The sequence below is a fragment of the Schistocerca serialis genome, chromosome 9 (genome assembly GCF_023864345.2).
Source record: "Schistocerca serialis cubense isolate TAMUIC-IGC-003099 chromosome 9, iqSchSeri2.2, whole genome shotgun sequence".
In the NCBI taxonomy this organism is placed as follows: Eukaryota; Metazoa; Arthropoda; class Insecta; order Orthoptera; family Acrididae; genus Schistocerca; species Schistocerca serialis.
Window position 1 is genome coordinate 39,837,050 of NC_064646.1, and position 22,797 is coordinate 39,859,846.

Consider the following 22,797-nt stretch of genomic DNA (forward strand, 5'->3'; position numbering starts at 1 on the left):
GTGCGTAAGGTTAGGGACCGATGACCTCAGCAGTTGGTCACATAAGACCTTACCACAAATTTCCAAAATAAAGGTAGTGGGGAAGTGATGTGGACAGAGGTGGTAGAACCAGATGGACAGAGAGAGGGGGAGTAGCAGATGGACTGAGAGAGGGGGAGTAGCAGATGGACAGAGAGAGGGAGGCGTAGCAGATCAATAGAGAGAGAGGGGGGGGGTATCAGATGGACAGAGAGAGATGATGGAGAGGATGGACAGAGAGCAGGCGGAGGAGACGAATAAAGAGAAGTGGAAGCAGAAGATCGGCTAATGTAATAAATACATACCAAGGCAACGCCAGGTACTCAGCTGATGCTGAAATAAAGCTCGTGGTTCATGTCCGCAGTAACCTGAAAGAGTGAGCCAAATTCGCGTTACGATAAACACCTGCGACACATGACAGGGCCTCCTCTGGCCTGTACCACAGCCTCCACAGAGTGCCCCATTGGGCCAGTGAGCAGTTCAGAGCTCGCATCGTTTGACAAGAGGAGAAATCGCGACCCGTCGGTCCCCACTACGCGCTTCCATTCAGACAGCGTCCAGTTTCTGTGTTGTTAGGCCTACCGAAGAATACAGTCTCAGGTATCACAGCCAGCAACAGCCTTTTGTGAGGTACTCGATGCCAAATGTACACCGCATATAGTTCCCTTTACAAAGAAGGCTCAGAAACCGGTGAGACGGACGCACATTCAATGGCAGAAACAGTTCCTGTCGTGTCTGAAAGCGATTTTCACTGACACCGAACGTCAGTCATCTCCGGTCGCTGTCGCTTACGATCATCTTATACTTACCGTTCTTACGCTTCTTACATGGTTGCCAGCCTGAAATTCAGTTGCACTTTCATTTTTGTCTACAACATTTTTACGTTCTAAAATCGCAAATTTATCTTTGCGATATAAATTCCTCGGATTATCTGTAAGGGGCACGACTGAAGCGCATTTGTATCTTTGGTGGGACAGCTCGGGTCTTCAGCCAATGGGAAACGCTTCTGATTTCTGACCGTGGAGCTCAGAGGTTTCTAGCGGGTCCCCGGCATTCTGTTTCCTGCTTTCAGCCAGTTTAGCTTCTGATTTGGTCGGGTGTGTGATCTGAAGACAGTGTGACATGATTCAGAGCCCTGTTATATTGGAATTTTTGGTCAGATCTTTACAATTACTTGCCATCATGGTTAATAGGTAATAAATAGTCGTAGGATCGAAAAATCCGCAGCCGGCCGCGGTGGCGAGCGGTTCTATGCGCTTCAGTCCGGAACCGCGCCACTGCTACGATCGCAGGTTCGAATCCCGCCTCGGGCATGGATGTGTGTGATGTCCTTAGGTTACTTAGGTTTAGGTAGTTCTAAGTTCTAGGGGAGTGATGACCTCAGATGTTAAGTCCCATAGTGCTCAGAGCCATATATATGAAAAATCAAATGGTTCGAATGGCTCTGAGTGCTATGGGAGTTAACATCTGAGGTCATCAGTCCCCTAGAACTTAGAACTACTTAAGCCTAACTAACCTAACGACAGCACACACATCCATGCCCGAGGCAGGATTCGAACCTGCGACCAGAGCAATCGCGCGGTTCCGGACTGAAGCGTGTAGAACCTCTCGGTCACGAGTGTCGGCTATGAAAAATCCGCACAGGTATTTTTGCATCATTCCGCGCACAGGACTTGCACTCTAGGACAAAAGAAGGTGAACCACGAAGAAATTATCCGGATGTCCAAACAAGAAATGATTACAACTTCAGAGCAACTGGATGATTTATTCAAGAGAAAGAACTTCACAAATTGAGAAAATCAATAACGCGGTGGTCACCATCTGGCCCATACAGAAGCTGTCATTCGGCTTCATATCGATTGACAGGGTTCTTGGATGTCCTCCTGACGGATTTCATGTCAAATTCTGCCTAATCTTACTAAAATGTAAGCCCCGTAGCGTAGGGCAACAAAACTGCGCACAGAATACCGTCCATGTGCTGCTGTGCTGTCAGGGTCCCGCAGATGACAACCAAAGGGGTCCTGCGATGAAACGAAACGGCATCCCAGACCATCACTGCTGACAATTATGTTGGACGGAACCAAATAATGAAGATTAGTGTTTGAAGCTCCGTCGACTTTGAGGTCATTGGAGACGCAGCACGAGCTAGGAGTGATACAAGGACGGAATTTTCCTGGATCGATTTAGGGAAATCGTGGAACGTCTGAATCGAGAGTTCCAAACGCGGATTCCATCTCGGTCGGCAGGTCAGGTTGGTATCCCACATTTCTCTGGGGCATCTCCAGACACATCTCTGGGATGGAATCTCATTGACTGGAGTAGAATTGTCTCCAGCGATGAGCCCCACTTGGAAGTGAGCTCTGATGACCAGCAACGAGGTGCCAGGAGACGCACTCGTGCTGTACCAACCTGACCGTCATCCGCCATACGGCCTGAGAAGAAGGACTGGTGGGCTGGGATGCCACTTCTTTTTATAGCAGCACAGTGATACGAAGACGATATTCTACGCTGCATTTTGTTGCCCCTCTTGCCAAGTAATCCTAGACTTATCCTCCAACAAGGTAGTGGCAGTACACGAGAGGGCCACGCTGTCTGTTGCAGCCCACAAGAATGTGCGCGCCTTCATCTCGCACGGCGGCCTGCTGAGCACGCAGGAGGCGATAGCGCGCGGCGTGCCCGTGGTGGCGCTGCCCGTGTTCGCCGAGCAGGAGCTGAACGCCATGCAGGCCGTCCAGCAGGGTTTCGCCGTGCTGCTGCAGCTGCGCAACATCACCGCCGAGTCGGTCCAGTGGGCGCTCTACCAGGTGCTCAACGAGCCCAGGTAGCCAGCCGGCCACTCACCCGGCCACGACAACACCGCGATTTATCACATCAGACTGTATGGTTCCAAGGACCTTCCCAAGTCTCACACCTATGACGTATACAGGGTGTTACAAAAAGGTACGGCCAAACTTTCAGGCAACATTCCTCACACACAAAGAAAGAATATATGTTATGTGGACATGTGTCCGGAAACGCTTACTTTCCATGTTAGATCTCATTTTATTACTTGTCTTCAAATCACATTAATCACGGAAAGGAAACACACAGCAACAGAACGTACCAGCGTGACTTCAAACACTTTGTTACAGCAAATGTTCAAAATGTCCTCCGGTAGCGAGGATACATGCATCCCCCATCCGTCGCACGGAATCCCTGATGCGCTGATGCAGCCCTGGAGAATGGCGTATTGTATCACAGCCGTCCGCAATACGAGCACGAACAGTCTCTACATTTTGTACCGGGGTTGCGTAGACAATACCTTTCAAATGCCCCCATAAATGAAAGTCAAGACGGTTGAGGTCAGGGAGCGTGGAGGCCACGGAATTGGTCCGCCTCTACCAATCCATCGGTCACCGAATCTGTTGTTGAGAAGCGTACGAACACTTCGACTGAAATGTGCAGGAGCTCCATCGTGCGTGAACCACATGTTGTGTCGTACTTGTAAAGGCACATGTTCTAGTAGATCAGGTAGAGTATCCCGTATGAAATCATGATTACGTGCTCCATTGAGCGTAGGTGGAGGAACATGGGGCCCAATAGAGACATCACCAACAATGCCTGCCCAAACGTTCACAGAAAATCTGTGTTGATGACGTGATTGCACAATTGCGTGCGGATTCTCGTCAGCCCACACATGTCGATTGTGAAAATTTACAATTTGATCACGTTGGAATGAAGCCTCTTCCGTAAAGAGAACATTTGCACTGAAATGAGGATTGACACATTGTTGGATGAACCATTCGCAGAAGTGTACCCGTGGAGGCCAATCAGCTGCTGATAGTGCCTGCACACGCTGTACATGGTACGGAAACAACTGGTTCTCCCGTAGCACTCTCCATACAGTGACGTGGTCAACGTTACCTTGTACAGCAGCAACTTCTCTGACGCTGACATTAGGGTTATCGTCAACTGCACGAAGAATTGCCTCGTACATTGCAGGTGTCCTCGTCGTTCTAGGTCTTCCCCAGTCGCGAGTCATAGGCTGGAGTGTTCCGTGCTCCCTAAGACGCCGATCAATTGCTTCGAACGTCTTCCTGTCGGGACACCTTCGTTCTGGAAATCTGTCTCGATACAAACGTACCGCGCCACGGCTATTGCCCCGTGCTAATTCATACATCAAATGGGCATCTGCCAACTCCGCATTTGTAAACATTGCACTGACTGCAAAACCACATTCGTGATGAACACTAACCTGTTGATGCTACGTACTGATGTGCTTGATGCTAGTACTGTAGAGCAATGAGTCGCGTGTCAACACAAGCACCGAAGTCAACATTACCTTCCTTCAATTGGGACAACTGGCGGTGAATCGAGGAAGTACAGTACATACTGACGAAACTAAAACGAGCTCTATTGTTGAGCTGCGCCGCCATGAAGATCGTCGCCTCCATCTAAATTCTACACACAAAATTAAAATAATAATAATTCCCAGAGTTACAGGATCTGGGATCCATGGTATCGTAAACGAGAAAAATCACTGTGCTCATAAATAGCTTTCACTATATAACGCAATTTCACTTTAAAATCACACAGCACGTCTTACCACCAGGACATGAGAACAACGCAAGGTAACTATTACTAAAATCAATAAACGAAGAGCGTAAATCTTCTTTTGTCCGTCAGTATTAAATACTTTTCTAATTAATCCTTGGCATGAGAGTCGAATTATTATCTATACATTTATCAATAAAAAATTTATTAAGTTCCTTTATAATCCCACGCTTCACTTCCTCAGTTACTTTACTTACGACCTGCCTGTACAAATTTTGCATCGTATAATTCATACACTTCTACTTAAGATAGTTCCTATTGGTACCTGATGCCATTTCTCTTTCTTTCCTGCTGGTTTCCGTGGACTCCCTGCTGATTTATCCCCTACTACTTGAAAAAGTATATCTCGTCTATTCTTCACTGTTGGTCATTTTGAATAGTCACTGTCAAACATAAGAAAAGTGTCTCAGTCACTGACTAAATAACACTTAACATCTGCTTTCCAATTACAGGGAAAGATAACTAAAGTATAAAATTCTCAAGTCTTGCCATGTGCTTCGTCATGTATGGCGATGGCAGGATCCACCCTTAATTAATCTTCCTATCAGTAATGATCGTGTTCATGCAAAAAAGGAATATCTAATAAAATATTTCAAATAAAAATGAAAGCCGATGAATAATTTTAAAGAGTGGCGAAGTAACCTGAATGCTCGCTAATGAGTCGAATAGTATTTAATGCTGAGATAACTTAAAAACATATTAGTCTTTACTCTTCCTCAAATTTATTAAATAAAAGTCTCACTGGTATTAGAATAATCAACATAAACAATCAAGCTTCCTCAGTGGCTCTGCAATGCTGCAGTATGGTAAGTTCTTAAGTGTAAACAAAGCTTGTTCACCACAAAACTATCCAGTCTAAATGCCCTACCAATGGAAATTCTAGCTATTGTGCTGTGATTGGTCGAAGCTGCTGTACGACGGGCATAGTTCGCAAACATTTGAGGTGAAATATTGCATGATACATCGCAAAAGATACGTAAACATACAAAAGAAAAAGAAAAACACATAAGCGCAACTAATATCAATGTATATACAGGGTGGTCCATTGATAGTCACCGGGCCAAATATCTCACGAAATAAGCATCAAACGAAAAAACTACAAAAAACGAAACTCGTCAAGATTGAAGGGGGAAACCAGATGGCGCTATGGTGGGCCCGCTAGATGGCGCTGCCATAGGTCAAACGGATATCAACTGCGTTTTTAAAAATAGAAACCCCATTTTAATTACATATTCGTGTAGTACGTAAAGAAATATGAATGTTTTAGTTGGACCACTTTTTTCGCTTTGTGATAGATTCGCTGTAATAGTCACAAACATATGGCTCACAATTTTAGACGAACACTTGGGAACGGGTAGGTTTTTTAAATTAAAATACAGAACGTAGATACGTTTGAACATTTTTTTCGGTTGTTCCAATGTGATACATGTACCCTTGTGAGCTTATCATTTCTGAGAACACGTGCTGTTACAGCGTGATTACCTGTAAATACCACATTAATGCAATAAATGCTCAAAATGATGTCCGTCAACCTCAATGCATTTGGCAGTACGTGTAACGACATTCCTTTCAACAGCGAGTAGTTCGCCTTCCGTAATGTTCGCACATGCATTGACAATGCGCTGACACATGTTGTCAGGCGTTGTCGGTGGATCACGATAGCAAATTTCCTTCAACTTTCCCCACAGAAAGAAATCCGGGGACGTAAGATCTGGTGAAAGTGCGGGCCATGGTACGGTGCTTGGACGACCAATCCACCTGTCATGAAATATGCTATTCAGTACCGCTTCAACCGCACGCGAGCTATGTGCCGGACATCCATCATGTTGGAAGTACATCGTAATCCTGTCATGCAGTGAAACATCTTGTAGTAACATCGGTAGAACATTACGTAGGAAATCAGCATACATTGCACCATTTAGATTGCCATCGATAAAATGGGGGTCAATTATCCTTCCTCCCATAATGCCGCACCATACATTAACCCGCCAAGGTCGCTGATGTTCCACTCATCGCAGCCATCGTCGATTTTCCGTTGCCCAATAGTGCGTATTATGCCAGTTTACGTTACCGCTGTTGGTGAATGACGCTTCGTCGCTAGATAGAACGCGTGCAAAAAATTTGTCATCGTCAAGTAATTTCTCTTGTGCCCAGTAGCAGAACTGTACACGACGTTCAAAGTCGCCCCCATGTGATTCCTGGTGCATAGAAATATGGTACGTGTGCAATCGATGTTGATGTAGCATTCTCAACACCGACGTATTTGAGATTCCCGATTCTCGCGCAATTTGTCTGCTACTGATGTTCGGATTAGCCGCGACAGCAGCTGAAACACCTACTTGGGCATCATCATTTGTTGCAGGTCGTGGTTGACGTTTCACATGTCGCTGAACACTTCCCGTTTCCTTAAATAACGTAAGTATCCGGAGAACTGTCCGGACACTTGGATGATGTCGTCCAGGATACCGAGCAGCATACATAGCACACGCCCAGTGGACATTTTAATCACAATAGACATACATTCACACGATATCGACCTTCTCCGCAATTGGTAAACGGTCCATTTTAACACGGTTAATGTATCACGAAGCAAATACCGTCCGCACTGGCGAAATGTTACGTGATACCACGTACTTATACGTTTGTGACTATTACAGCGCCATCTATCCCAAAGCGAAGAAAGTGGTCCAACTAAAACATTCATATTTCTTTACGTACTACACGAATATATAAAGAAAAATGGGGGTTCCTATTTTAAAAAAAAACGCAGTTGATATCCGTTTGACCTATGGTAGCGCCATCTAGCGGGCCAACCATAGAGCCATCTGGTTTCCCCCTTCAAGCTAGACAAGTTTCGTTCTTTGTAGTTTTTTCGTTTGACGCTTATTTCGTGAGATATTTGGCCCGGTCACGATCAATGGATCACCCTGTATAATAAGGTAAAACAGAATAAAATCATATAAAGACAACCCTTCAGGAGCAAAGCAAAGGCATCTGTTAGACCGTACCTGTCTGTCTTCTGTGGCTTTCGCGAGAGCCTCTCTACGACTAAGTGCGACTTCAGTGGCTCTCTTTCTTTCTAATCGTCTGGCAACGAATTACTGCACTGTAGATACACCACATGTATCCTAACAGGCAAACCATAGCTGGTCGTCACTATAGCTTAATGGTCAACCCGTAGGCTTTGTACATAAACAGGAAGTGGTTCAATTCCGTGTTAAGTTGTAACATACTTTTGTCCTTCGTTGCCATAAGAGACGCGTACAGTGTGGGGAATACGCCTCTAGTCTGATGCACTATTGTTAATTTTCCAGGGCAGAAATTATGGTTTTTAGACTGCATATCAACGAGAGTCACGTATGGCGGCGAGTATGACAAAATTCGCTGCGATATTTGCTGTTAGCCCACCTAAACGGAATGACTATGAATTTTGCAAGTAATAATAATAATAATGTGCTCTGCAAACTATATTAATGATGAATTAATTCCAGCAAAGTCTACGGGAAGAGCGAAGATTTATACTGACTCTTATACAGTCTACACAACAGTAGCACAAAGTGAGGACTTCTTATCGTTATGTCACTGAATTCTGGCAAAGGTCAAGGTACATCCAACGATTTGGAAGGGCTTTAGCATACTGGTCGCGGACCACTCAAAACTTCTCTTGTTTAAGAAGTCAGTTCAATAGGTTTAACTTTGAAACATGGAATAAGTAACTGTAAGGTATATCGTTTAGTATCGTTGAGGTAGTTTCTGCCTGGACTCGGTCTTGAAAATATGTCAGGTAATAGTTGTCATAAAAGCATTCAAAATAAAAATCTTTTGGACCATGCATATCGGGTGAAAGACAATTTGGCGCTTGCTTCTTTTTGGTTAAGAGTGGCCCGAAAAGAAACTTGCATTATCGGCATGAGAACATTCCCGTGCATAATTAGTTAATAGTAAGACAGTGATGCATGATTATAGGAAACGACGTGGGCTACGATTATCTGTACCCAGTATCAGATCAAAACTAAGTACACACCTATTAGTGACTGTTAATATGGAGTGTTTCAAGCCTTCACCCTTATAACAGCTTTCTCTCCGATGGGAAGACTTCCAGTGACGGGTCTGAACGTCTGTGGATGTATTTTAGCACATTCTTCCTCAAGAGCAGAAACCAGAGAAGATACTGGCGTTGGTTTTTGGGGTGTGGAGCGAACTCGACTTTCTAGCTTGTAATATCTCTATATATTCTATGAATTATTCAGATACAATTCTACCCTTGAATGACGTTTACTAATTTTCTATCTTCATACTCGCAGAATCCATGCGAAAAGTAGTTCATACAATAGCTATGCCATGAGCGCATAAGTATTCTTTGTAGTACTCTCTCTGGTGGTTGTTAGAAAAAAAAAAAGAAAGGGAGCTTCCGAGATTGTCTTCGTGCCGATTAGCCTGAGCTTGGTTTGGAAGAACTGTAATCTGATTATTGAGATTTATCACAGAAGATAACTGACACGAACTGTACGATTAAAAGGAAAAATATATAGATGGCTCCTTCAAATAAAAGGTGTGTATTTGAAATTTGAGAATTAATGATATTTATCGATATATTGCTTAGTTGTTAATCAGAAGGGAACTTCCGAAAGACTGGATACGAACCTGCATTTAATAATCCAAGAGCTCCATTACTTCTTCGGAAGGTTAAACTTCATCGAAGCCAAATATCCGCTTGATATGAGGTTTCCCGACTGATTATACAACGCTCCCAAAATTACGAGGCAATTTATTTGTACAGATTAGCAGACTGCCGCAAAGCACGAGCCTGCAGAGAAGAAGAATCATCGCCTGATTTCATTCTAACAAGTAAAATTTCAGAATCATTTTGAGTGACTGAGCTATGACTGTGTTTCCTATCATGAATGATTGATTGCTCGAACGAATTGAGATCTACAGAATTACGTAAAAAAGATAGGAGAGGAAAAATTACAAGCTCATCCCAAAGGTGTACCATTCGGTTTAAGTCGGGACTCTTGGCAGGCCAGTCCATTTCAGGAATGTCATTGTCGACAAGCCATTGCCATACAGACTCTGCTTTATGACAGCTGATAGAAACAATCGTCCTCTCCGAACTGTTCTCGCGCTGTTTGCCGTACACTATGCTGTCAATTGTGTTAACATACTTCCTCATTTAGCATTTTCTTAATTGCAATACGGGGACCACATGGTAGCCACGTAAAACACCCACCATACGGAACACAACCCCCTCGATACTTTGTTGTTGCCGCTACACACGACGGCAGATAACTTTGCACAGGCCTTTCGTCGGATTGTTACCGGGTACGGCCTGGTTCGTCATCACTCCAAATGGCTCGTTTCCACTGATGCAATTTCCAGTGCTCTCTCCCTTTACATCACTTGAAGCTTCGCTTAGCGCTTGCTAGACGTGACCCGCTTCATTGCTGTTGTGGAGGGAGTGCATTTGACGTTGTCACAGTACTCCGATTTCGTGATTCGGTAAAATTCAGTAAACGTTGTGGGAAGTAAGCTTTCACGTTTAATAAATTGAGTCCGGGTTAATTAAGTCTTACACAAATCACTGCCAAATACTTCCTTTAAACGTGGCGCAGTAGCGATATGCTACCGAGTTTGGCGGGTCGGCTTATAGCAGGGCCGGCCAGAAATTGTGCACGCGTGCGGTGGCCCTGCACATGTGCAACTTCCGGGTCACAGCGTGCGCGCCGCAGCCGTCAGCGTCCATGCAGTGCATGTTTCTACGCACGCATGTCGCTTTATCCACTTGCTGGGGTACTCTGTACCGGCGCATTCTAGTGCTCTTTCCACAGCTTGCCAGCCAACCATGGGAAGGTATTTCGCGTATTAAACATTTAAAATACTGTCACAGTCTACTCATTGAGACGTCTACTTTTATGTTAACAGATTAACCCCCAGTTAACAACCGTGGGTTTTTTTTAAGGCAGCTTGACTGACGGCACGTAAATACGCGTAATGTTTTTGATCTAGTATTTAAGAAAGAGAGCACTTACCGACTTCCAACGAACCTTATTCATGATTTCAAATAACATTTAACTAATGCAAGGTTTCCTATAACTAATTCTCGGTGCCCTCAGTTACACCCACATAATGATAACCGCAGACCTCTCGATGGTCACCTGTTATTTCAATACCATTATTGCTACATCTTTCATCAGTTACGTCTGAAATCTGCATAATAACCGACAATTAGATGAATGTTATGTTTTATCGACTTCAGCTGTGCGTAGCCCTTCACACATTAAAAAAAAATCCCTAAATGTAAGTATACATTGGAACAATCGATTTAATGACCAACTTTCCTGATAATAATGTAACATGGAGCAGAATGAGGCAATAATGCACAGTTAGTATACAATAATTTTTAATTATGAAAGGAATAAATCCAAACAAGTTTGTCACTGGTCGTGAGAAATGATAATCGAGTTTACGTGTCTCATCCATTTTCTTAAGGACATTTAATTTTGCTTGCCGTTCTTCACTGTTGAGTACACTACATTCGTTTTTGTGATATTTATTGTAGTGTCTTTCAATTGAAAACTTACGCTGGCCGCCTATTATTCGGCGGCACAGCAAACATTGTGAGTTTTCACCAACGGATACAAAAAAGAATTGCAGTTCCCAGTCATTTTTAAACGACTGAGAACATAGATCTCCCGTCCTTTGCTTTTCACAGTACCTGGTATTTCTCAGTACTTCTCTGTTAAGATTACGGTTACCAGGGGTAAACGAGACTGGGTATGTTGCGCTCTTGCTTGTACCACATAAACAGGGAAGTGGAGCCGCCGCCGTTCATTTAGGACACATGTCTAATAACAGATGTCGCTGTAGCTCGCTGTCGCACACGTGCGCACATGTGCAGCAGTTCCGCACGTCTGCACACTGTGCAGCGTTTGGCCGGCCCTGGCTTATAGGGTTCGGGGCTGATTCGGGTAGCTGGACTACAGAGCAAACTTTCGACCCAGTATACTTCTATTATCGGTATTATAATGGTCCCGTCATTGTGATAAGTGTACTGTGAGGAACTAATCGGTATCGAGCGGGGTCAGTTTGCAACACACATGTCAGCTATGATGCAGGAGTCGATTGTGGAGCAGACTATCTCTGCACCAGACTCAGCCGCACTGAAAACAATACGTGCACCGACGAAGTGGGTCCTGCGAAGAAACCGGACTGGCGCTGCACGAAGAACCTGCGATGACTTCCGGGACGTCGCCGTAGCTGCTTTGCAGAAGGTGGCAGAGAACTAGAGATTTACCACCCTCTCCTCATGGACTCCCTCCTTCGAAGAGTGCAGACGATGATTGACCTGGGAGGCCTTTGAAAGGAATACAGGCTGTCCAGAAAAGGACTCCCTGATTTCAAAATTAAATATCTCGAAAACTAAGATCGATAGAGGAATGCAGAAAACGGTATGTTTATTGTGAAAGCTGTAAGAAGTTTATACAGCAGTTTGAAATAATAGTTACAAAAGCTGCTAACAGATGGCGCTGTAATCGCCATACGTAATGCCTAGTATAAATAGTGATCCGAAGCCCAGAGCGATCAGTTCCACTATTGAAACGTGAAAGAAGGTTAGCGTACCGAAGGAAGAGATTAAAACCGTGTACTCCATTGAACAACGCGTTTTTCTGGTGCTAGAGTACCACAGGTTAGAAGAGAGTCCTACGGCAACAAGGCCAAGTTTTCAAGCACGATTCAATGTTCCAAAAGGACCCGATGCGAAAACCATTCGTACGCTCTTCGCAAAATGTCAAAGAACAGGCAGCGTAACTGATGATCTAGTGGGGCATGTTGGCCGCAAGCAAACCGCAGTTACGCCTGAAAATATCGCCACAGTTTCTGGAATTATTCAGCGAAATCCAATGTCATCCGTCCGTAGAATTGCATCTGAGACTGGTTTGAAGCGTTCCAGCACGCAGAACATACTGAGAAAGAGCCTACACATGTTTCCATTCGAAATTCAAACGCACCAGGCCATACCTGTACGAGCTGTGCAACAAAGGGTTGCCTTTGCTAATCAGATGCTCACAATGATTAATAGTGAAGGATTCGATGTTGGCTGCATCTGGTTTACAGATGAAGCACACTTCCACCTGAATGGATACGTGAATAAGCAGAACTGGCGATTTTGGGGTTCCGGAAAGCCATATTGGTGTAAAGCGAAACCCCCGTATTCTCCTAAAGTTACTGTGTGGGCTGCAGTATGCAGCAGAGGCTTTATTGGCCCTTTTTTCATTCGAGAAACGGTCACTGGTGCACGTTACGTTGCAATTTTGGAACAATTTGTCGCCACACACCAAGCGTTAGAGGATCGACCAGGTACTGAATGGTTTATGCAACATGGAGCCCGACCACATCGGACCGAACAAGTGTTTCGCTTTCTTGAGGAATACTTTGGGGATCGAGTCATTGCTTTGGAATATCCCAAATTTACTGGTGCAGGTATGGATTGGCCTCCATATTTGCCGGATTTGACTCCCTGTGACTTTTTTTTGTGGGGCACAGTGAAAGACACAGTCTACCCGAAGCATCCCGCCACGCTGGACGAGCTTGAATCGGCGATCTCTGTGGCATGTGAATCCATTTCGGTTGAGACACTACGAAATGTGACGGCGAATTTCATTCTTCGTTTGCACCACCTCTGTAGTGCCAATGGTGAACATTTTGAAAACATTGTGATGTGATTGTTTACAAAGATTGTTTTCATACGATTATTTCACTTATGTAAGCTGATATGAGCTGTACAGCGTACAGCACCATCTGTTTGCAGCTTTTGTAACTATTATTTCAAACTGCTGTATAAACTTCTTACAGCTTTCACAATAAACATACCGTTTACTGCATTCCTCTATCGATCTTTGTTTTAGAGATATTTAATTTTGAAATCAGGGAGCCCTTTTCTGGACACCCTGTATTAAGTGCTAAAGAAACCACATGTAGAGTCCCTTTTGGGGTCCGAGAAACTCTTACTATGAACCGCGAACTGTTCGTTCAGTTAACTTCGTGTTTTCTATAGATTACACACACTGACGGAGTAAAACAAAAACCATTTGATGTAACATATAGAAGAACAATAAAAAGCGAAGCTATCGAGGACGAAATGCAAGAAATTTAAGAGAATCTACATCCAAGGGAAGAATGAAAATAAAAAGAAGACAATTGCGACGGTGATGATGGTGATTGATTTAGACACTGACGATACTTGAACGTAAGTAACAGATGCTTTTCCGACCTGTAGCATTTTCCCAAGGATCCCATTTGTAGTATTCCGTGATGGCTCCTTTTGAAAAATGGAAGCTATTTACATCAGATAATTGTTTTGCTGCTACAGAATGGTACGCAAAATCGTTTGAATAACTCGAGAGTTGTACTATAGGACATGAATAATGTGATTACTAGAACCACTAACCGCATTTGCAGAAGTCAGATTTAATACAGTACTGGTGATGCATCATCGTAATAAAATTTTACATCAGAATAAGTACAAAAACGAATTATTTGAACTGCTTGTACACTGTAATTCATACACTGTTAAATATTTTCTTCTAGCTGAAACACGCAGCATTTTATTGAGTTACGTGCAATAGTGCCTCCCTTCCTTCCTCTATCCTATCAGTCGATCGACGAAGTATTATTTAGAAATTTTTTTTACTGTTTAATTTATGAAGTTTCCGGAACTTTCGGGAAAACTGTAGCATCTGTCTGGTAGGTTACTATTTGTCAGTCGCACAGTCGTCCAACTTTGGTCTCCTTTTTGTGTTTTGTCACTTTTGAAGTATGACATGCCGTGTCAAACTTCATTACAAAATTTCGCGATTTCCTATCTCTCTGGAAAAGCCCTTGAAGAAAATTAGCTGCTCTAACAACATTTGGAATTTGGAGCAGCTAATTACGCTGAAATCCATATCGCAGTGTAACGTTCTAGAGAAAGGAATCGAGCTGTTATTTAATTTTTACACAGTACATGTGGAAATGACGTGAACGTAATTTTGGTTGAAATCCACAGGTACCGCGAGAACGCCCAGCGGCTGTCTAGGATCTTCAACGATCGCCCGATGAAGCCGCTGGACGAGGCTGTCTACTGGACAGAGTACGTGATCAGGCACCAGGGGGCACCACACCTCAGGTCCGCGGCGCTGGACCTCACCTGGTACCAGTACTTCCTGCTAGATGTCGCCGCCGTGCTGGTAGCCGCGGCCGCGGTGCTGCTCCTAGCGGTGGGAATCGCAATCAGGGCCGTGTTGCGGCTATTCGCCGGCAAGACGGCAGCGCCGCCTCAAACCGCGAAGAAATCAAAGAAGATGCACAAGAAGGATTGAGCTTACTTAGTGTACAGTGTTTTTACATCTGACATCAGCTCTGTGAAAATTTCAAGCTGAGAAATGCTCATTATTCATACTTATGTCCGCGTAAAATAAATAACAAATAACAGAAACACTGTATTCCTCCAAAACATAACCTCAATCAATTATTTTATGTATAGACACATATCACTCTCACAGTAATACAATAATATTTCGGAGCGAAAACAAATTAAACACGATTGTAATAGCAAGTAAAACTATTTATTACATGATAAAAACATCCGTACATTAGGTATAAAAGTACCAAAATGCGTAATGTACTGACTGTACTGTACATAAACTTACAGGTGAAATACTTTATCTAGCTTGGAAATAGTCAGTCAATTTCTTCTGCCTTTTTGACGTTCGAGCTTTCACTGCGGCAGTATTTCGTATTTTTCAGAGCAGTAGTGCCTGCATTGCATTAGCCTCTTCTTGACTTTCAAACCATTCTATACACTTGGACAGCACTTTTTCGGCCTCTGAATGGCTAATAGTTTGTTTTTCTTCATGGTTTGAACACTCGTCTTCATCAGACCCTTCTTCTTCTTTGGTGGCACTTACGCTGGCAACAATTTCGTCATCACTCAAAATCTGAAAACCCCCATCCACTTTGTCACACTCTAACCTCTCTGATACTTCTTCTGACGTCAGATTTGTGCTGATTTGTAAATTATTGCACAAATTGACCATCTCGTCAACTGTCACACACTCAATGTAAACAACACGTTTACGTTTTTCAGACATTTTATCAAGTCATTGTATCACACACACCTACACTAAATACAGTAGTGTAAAATATTATTCAACAAAGCTTATTCAAGTGGAAAACACGTAACACGGCACAGCCCGCTAGATACACTGCGACAATTACAGTCTTCTCGTCGGCCGGTGTGGCCGAGCGGTTCTAGGCGCTTCAGTCTGGAATCGCGCGACCACTACGGTCGCAGGTTCGAATCCCTCAGGCATGGATGTGTGTAATGTCCTTAGGTTAGCTAGGTTTAAGTAGTTCTAAGTTCTAGGGGACTGATGACCTCAGATGTTGAGTCCCATACTGCTCAGAGCCATTTGAACCATTTGAACAGTCTTCTCGCAACAACTGGAAACCGATCAAGTGAGACAAAGATAAGAAAAGCGGGAGATGTGTTAACACGTTAACTGAAGGTCATATTTTATGTACCATTCTACGGCGGGCGGGTACATTCGCTTCCCACTAAAATAGAGTAAATAAACAAAGCGAACGCGTCACTGCACCTTACAGCATTCTGTTATTACAGTATTATTATGCCGTTACAGCAGTGACGGTTAACAGAAACTGACGGTTTAAAGAGCGACGGTTGATCGAGTTTTTACTGTAATGTAAGAGTTGACCTACACGTCAGTTTTTATTACTGTAATAGTGACACGGCCTTAATAAAAGCAATAAAAATTATTATACAGTCTCATCCAAAAATCTAGGGATTCAGCTGCAAATATTGTACTCAGATGGGGATAGGAGACTCACTTATGCGTGTGATGTCTGTGTCATTTGGAAACAACAGTATGACATCCGAGTCAGCTTAGATACGCTTTCTGAGGAAATGGGGTGGTGGATTGGCAGGGCGTGTGGGGAGCAGGGGGTTAAGCCTTGTTCGACTTACGATCACGTCAAAAATTAAGTTACACATACTGGCTATTTGTGAATCCATTAACTATTGCCGCAATTGAATACAGACGGGATTGAATTTATAGTGTGACACTCATGAAGAGTAGTACAACACCAGAAACCAGAACAGAGCAGCAAAAAAGTGCTACAATCCGTCCATCATAAAAATAAGCCTGATGTCAAGATTGCACTATGTATTCTTCCGCGTTTGCTGTAACCTCGTTGGATTTCCGTTTCACGTGGTGGGACTGCAACCAAGCTGTCTCGAGTACAGTCGAGTACGATAATAATGGTACGTTTTGTGCTGTGAGTTACGTGCACATCGACTTGGCGGTAATACCGGCGCATTTAGCTTGGACAGCACTGGCCAGTCATCTAGTACAGCTAGCCTGCAGTGACGCGGCCAGCTGCAGTTCACACGTAAAACGAGACGAGCAGAGGTGCAATACAGCTTCGAACGTCATTTAATTTTTTAGGAGAATGAAATAATACACTGCAAATCTCCCGCAATACGTTCCTTAGACTACTAGACGAAAACCGCAACACGTTCTCGTTTTTAGCTAACGGGCTATTGTAATTAAAAACAAGAATGATGAAAGAATGAGATTTTCAGTCTGCAGCGGAGTGTGCGTTGATATGAAACTTCATGGCAAATTAAAACGGTGCGCCGGACCGAGACTCGAACTCGGGACCTTTGCCTTTCGCGGGCAAGTGCTCTACCAACTTTTTTTTTCGTATTGTTGGTTATTGATCATTGTGTTCGGTCGTTGCGGACGTCGCAAGACATCCTGTTCAAGTTCGGTGGTTGATCCTTCCACTCAGTTTTTTATTACAGAGGCCAACCGGCTCTCTGACCGAACACGCTGAGCTACCGTGCCGGCAAAAACCAACTGAGCTACCCATGCACGACTCACGCCCCGTCCTCACAGCTTTACTTCTGCCGGTACCTCGTCTCCTACCTTCCAAACTTAACAGAAGCTCAGGAGAGGCAAAGGTCCCGAGTTCGAGTCTCGGTCCGGCACATAGTTTTAATCTGCCAGGAAGTTTCAAGAATGATGAAAATTTCTGACGTAACCACAGGGTAATTTTTCTACATATGCTGTGTGTACCGTAAGAGAGTACTGAAGGATTGCACCGTATAGTTAAATATTGAAGCTACTGAAGGTATTACTTACAGTCAGTCGCCTGGAAATCTCGTAGCTCCTTCCTTATCCGAATCCGATAAATACGTTTCAGTTCTGGAAGTGTCACCTGCTACGTTGATAACGTGCCTATCAACAATAGCATCGACGAAGCCAACAAGGCGCAGCATTTTCTCTCGTTTTATAACGAGCCGTTCTATAGCCCACCAGCGTTCGGCAGTGACGGGTGAAAAAGCCGCGTGAGTTTGTTCCAGTACGTCTGACAGCTTAACAGTCTTGTTACTTCTCGGGCCAAGTCCCCCAGCTTGGTTCCAGATCAGTAGCAAATGTAATAATGCAGCATTTATATGATGTGCTCGATGCTGTGAAAATGGTTGTTCTTTATGTTTCTACGATACTTATGTACCTCTGTGGTATGAAACGATGGACAGAATCCAAATGAAGAGAATTTGGTTTTTCATTTTTGCCTTAAAAATTAAATTGTTATGTTTTCTTAATTTAAACAACTTTTATGAACAGTCTTTAATAGCAAATCGATAATTAAGAATTTGTATTTGAAATGGAAACTGGAATTTGGGTCCAATACGTAATTAGAAACAAGAAGACGTGCATTATTCATAAAAACGATCATGAATTTTACAATTACCAGATGTACGTATTTCAAATTGAACGAGGAAAAAGATGACGCACAGGAGACTTGAAGCAGCGTACCATGAAATGCTCTTGCTCATCGATCTATTTCGTTATCGATTCCGCTACAAAGCCGATTTGGTGTTGTGAGTCAACTGTACATAATACGGTCCCTTGGAGAATTTCAAAGCCTATTATCTTCATAAATTTATGGAAAACATTAAGAACAACCTGTTACTCGGTACTTTTTAACCGTCTTCCACTACGGGACAAGAAGAAGCCTTAGCCATTTTCATACTGCGAGTTCACAGCGTGACAATCTGGGCAAAACGCTGCACAGGCTATCACGGTACACGATTTTTGAAATACAAACTACGTAGCTAAAGCATGTTTAAGAAAAACGTTGATGGTTGTTAATACATTTGAATACCTCAATGTTTCATTTAATTTAACTTAGCAATAAGATATCTAATACATAAGTAGGACCTACTTCTAAGAGCGTAACAACACCAGTATACGTGTGCTACGGCTTCTGACAAATCATCGCGTTTGTGTTTGTTTACATCAGGTGTATTGTTATGATTGTAAGTAGGCTGTTTAGGTTTTCATGTTGGTAACGCCACGTAGCGCTCTGCATGAAAATCACTTGCTGTGCTGTGTGCAGTCTGAGGCTGGTCGGCATTGTTGCAGTAGTTGCTATTGTAGCGTTGGGCAGTTGGCTGTTAACAGCCCGTAGCGTTGCGCAGTTGGAGGTGAGCCGCCAGCAGTGGTGGATGTGAGGAGAGAGGTGGCGGAGTTTTGAGAGCGGATGATCTGGACGTCTGTCCATCAGAGACAGTAAATTTGTAAGACTGGTTGTAATGAACTGATATACATATTATGATTTTTGAACCCTATTAAGGTAAATACATTGTTTGTTCTTTATCAAAATCTTTCATTTGCTAACTATGCCTATCAGTAGTTAGTCCCTTCAGTAGTTTGAATCTTTTATTTAGTGGCTCTCGTTGTATTGCAGTAGTTCGAGTAACGAAAATTTTTGTGAGGTAAGTGATTCATGACAGGAATAGGTTATTGTTAGTCAGGGCCATTCTTTTGTAGGGATTTTTGAAAGTCAGATTGCGTTGCGCTAAAAATATTGTGTGTCAGTTTAGTGTTGATGAGAATAATTAAAGAGAGTAATGTCTGAGTACGTTCAGTTTTGCTCAGCTGTTTGAAAATCAAATAATGTAAGAGGTTTATCAGCACAGGCATTTATAATTTTTCTAAGGCGACGTTTCATGATGAATGGTTTGTACAGGGTGAAAAGTATTTAAACCGACAAACTCTGGGAGGTTGTAGGGGACATCAAAACAAATATTTTTCCCTAATGTCATTTTTTCTTATGAGGAGTATTTAAATCGGTAGAGGAAGATTTATCTGGCGGCAAATTAATTAAATCAAAAAACACTTTTCCATTTGTTATGACCAATAGACAACACATTAACACAACCCAATTTAATATAGTAGATTTTCAAAAATGCCCCCATTGACATGCAAACAAAGGTTACACCGTCGGATCATGTTCTGTCTGACACGGGCAAAAACCGCAGGTGTATCCTGAATTGTTCCTGCTGCTGCTACTATCCAGGCAACCAGATCCTCTGCTGTTGCAACGGGAGTTGTGTAAACAAGGTTGCGCATCTTTCCCCACACAAAAAGTCCAGAGGGGACATGTCTGGGGATTGAGCAGGCCATGGTACAGGGAACTGTCTGTCTAGGAATCGACGCACACGACGACTGAAATGTGCCGGTGCCCCGTCATGTTGGAACCACATGCGTTGTCTTGTAGGGAGCGGGACGTCTTCCAGAAATTCTCGCAATGCTCTGGCGAGAACATTGTAATAGTGCCTGCCATTTAATGGCCTAGGTAGCAGATACGGCCCAATTAAAGAGTCCCCAACAACACCGACCCACACATTAACGAAGAACCGCACTTGATGAGCGCTAGTAACTGTGGCATGTGGGTTATCCTCACTCCATACATGCGAATTGTGCATGTTGAAGACTTCTTCACGCCCGAATGTTGCGTCATCGGTAAACAACACAGAGGATGGATATGTAGGATGCATTTCACACTGTTCCAGGTACCACTGCGAAAACTGTGCTCTGGGTGGATAATCAACTGGTTCCAGGTTGTGGACACGCTGTAAGTGAAATGGACGTAACAATTGCTCTCGAAGGACTGTTCTTACATTTCTCTGATTCGTCCCCATGTTACGTGCAATTGCACTAGTGCTGATTGAAGGATCCCGCTCCACATGCTGCAAAACAGCTTCCTCAAATTGCAGCATTCTTACTATGCGACGGCGTCTCTTTCCAGGTAATCTGCTAAATGGCTCCGTCTCAAGCAGACGTTGGTACACAGCAGCAAAGGTCGTATGATGCGGGATACAGTGATTAGGATATTGTTGTTGATAAACCCGCTGTACAGCTCGTCCGTTGTGGTACGCTACGTAGTACGCACCAACCGTATCAGTGTACTCACTCCAGGTGTATCACTCCATTAGTAAACAGAGACAATGCACTACTACACTGGTGGACGGCAGTTGCCTACAACTGAAGAGCGTAATACGCCCACTAACAACTGAAGAGCGTAATATGGCCTCCACTGGTTTAATTAATCATCATAGGAAAAAATGAGATTAGGGAAAAATATTAGTGAACACAATTAATTACACAGACACAATTCACTTCTCTGTACAAGCTTGTGCAAACCAAAGCTAAAGTAAATCGTTTGTGTAGAGAGTAACTCCTGCTGTGGCTGGCATCTCCAATAGTCTCTGCGGCTGCGGCTGTGGTAATATTGAAAATTAACTGGATAGGTAAGGTATCAGATGAAGAGCTATCCGAATGAAAGTATGAAGAAAGATCTTTTGGACAATATACCAGGATGAGGGTAGATAAATCCTACATCTGTTATGGCGTCCATTAATAGTTAATAAGCCACTGTGTGGAGATACACAGGAGCCAAATTGAAGGCACAGCTGAAGACTAGGACATGCTAGCACACGCCTGAGCAGACGTTCTTACGCAGTCTATGGTCAAAAGATGGCAAATATAGAAATTACACACGGTACAAAGTAATACGTCTGAGAAGTAGAGTGTATTACACTTACAATACCTTATTTTTCATTAGTCACCATCGTTTTCTCTAGCGATGAACAATAATCGGAGAAACTCCATTACTTATTTTACACATATGTTACTAGACAAACGCGACCGCTGCCAACTGATCTTCGGTACTGAAACATAACATAATACGTGGAAAGAGACATTGTGACTCACCTGCATGGAATGTGTTGGCTTGGTGTATGTGCAAGCACAATTGCCTTTTGATATTGACAGCAAATGAAATAGTCAGATTGGTTGGTTTCTAAGACGTCTGTAAAAATGTTGTCTATTGTTGCCTAAACGTCAACCATCATCGGTTTAAGAAATGAACGCAGAAAGCTTTGTTATGCACTTCTTCAAATATGGGCATTAGACTTTCTTATGACTCGGGGCGGGCGGTGGAATCGATTACAATCAGTTGAATGTTTACTATTATATTTCTGGTGTGCTGGTGACTGTGACCTGTGTAACACAAAGCGTTGTACACACCACCCCCATACAGCAAAAATAGTAGATACATCGAGGTTATAGAGGACTTGTTCCATATCTCGTGTGGCATACGACAGAGTCGTGGAAGGCGACTTGAACAATATAACATGTGTCGAAACTAGAGTTGTAAAACTGCTTTAGCCTACCATAAAGAAGCGTAGTCTACGGTAGTTTACCTAGTAGCTTTGTCCAATTAAGGTCATACAAGCATTACCTATACGCCGGTTATGTTGGATAGCTGTTGGGCGTTATCTCGTAATAATCGCTTTCTTTATGTAGCGATCAGTGTCTTACTAGACTCCCCTAAAAACCGGAAGTGGTGAACCGTCCAGAAACTGAATAACGATATATAAAGGAAGATTTTTCTTCTGCATAGTTGTGCTCCTGTCAGTTAGTTAAGAATAAACATTATTTACAGCCAAACTAAAATTATCGCTGTTTAATTCAGCTTTTTTTCGAAAATTATTGATGTGTAACGTGAAGCAGAGTGCTAAGTTCCTATGGTAGCAAACTGCTGAGATCATCGGTCCCTAGTCTTCCTCCCTAATTAATCCAAGTGAAATTAACTTACGCTAAGGACAACTTACACACCCATGTCCGAGGGAGGACTCGAACCTCCGACGGGGGCAGCCGCACGAACCGTGGCAAGGCGCCCGAGACCGCGCGGCTACCCCGCGTGGCGTGAAACAAAGTGATGTTGTTGCAATAAAAATAACGAAAACAATACAGATTTATCATACACCAGTAG

At 43.3% G+C, this 22,797-nt stretch overlaps 1 protein-coding gene across 14 annotated transcripts in view; it reads left to right on the forward strand.

Moving 5' to 3' along the window:
• LOC126419835 (UDP-glycosyltransferase UGT5-like) overlaps nucleotides 1–22,797 on the forward strand; it is a 640,482-nt gene that overhangs the window by 266,528 nt on the left and 351,157 nt on the right. Inside the window, exons 5-6 of one of the 14 annotated variants that reach the window (XM_050087078.1) lie at nucleotides 2,620–2,839; nucleotides 14,657–14,771. The exons of the other annotated variants lie outside the window; for them this stretch is intronic. Of the exons in view, the coding sequence (XP_049943035.1) occupies nucleotides 2,620–2,839; nucleotides 14,657–14,771 (335 nt within the window). The remainder of the gene's footprint in view (nucleotides 1–2,619; nucleotides 2,840–14,656; nucleotides 14,772–22,797) is intronic. 14 annotated transcript variants of the gene reach the window in all.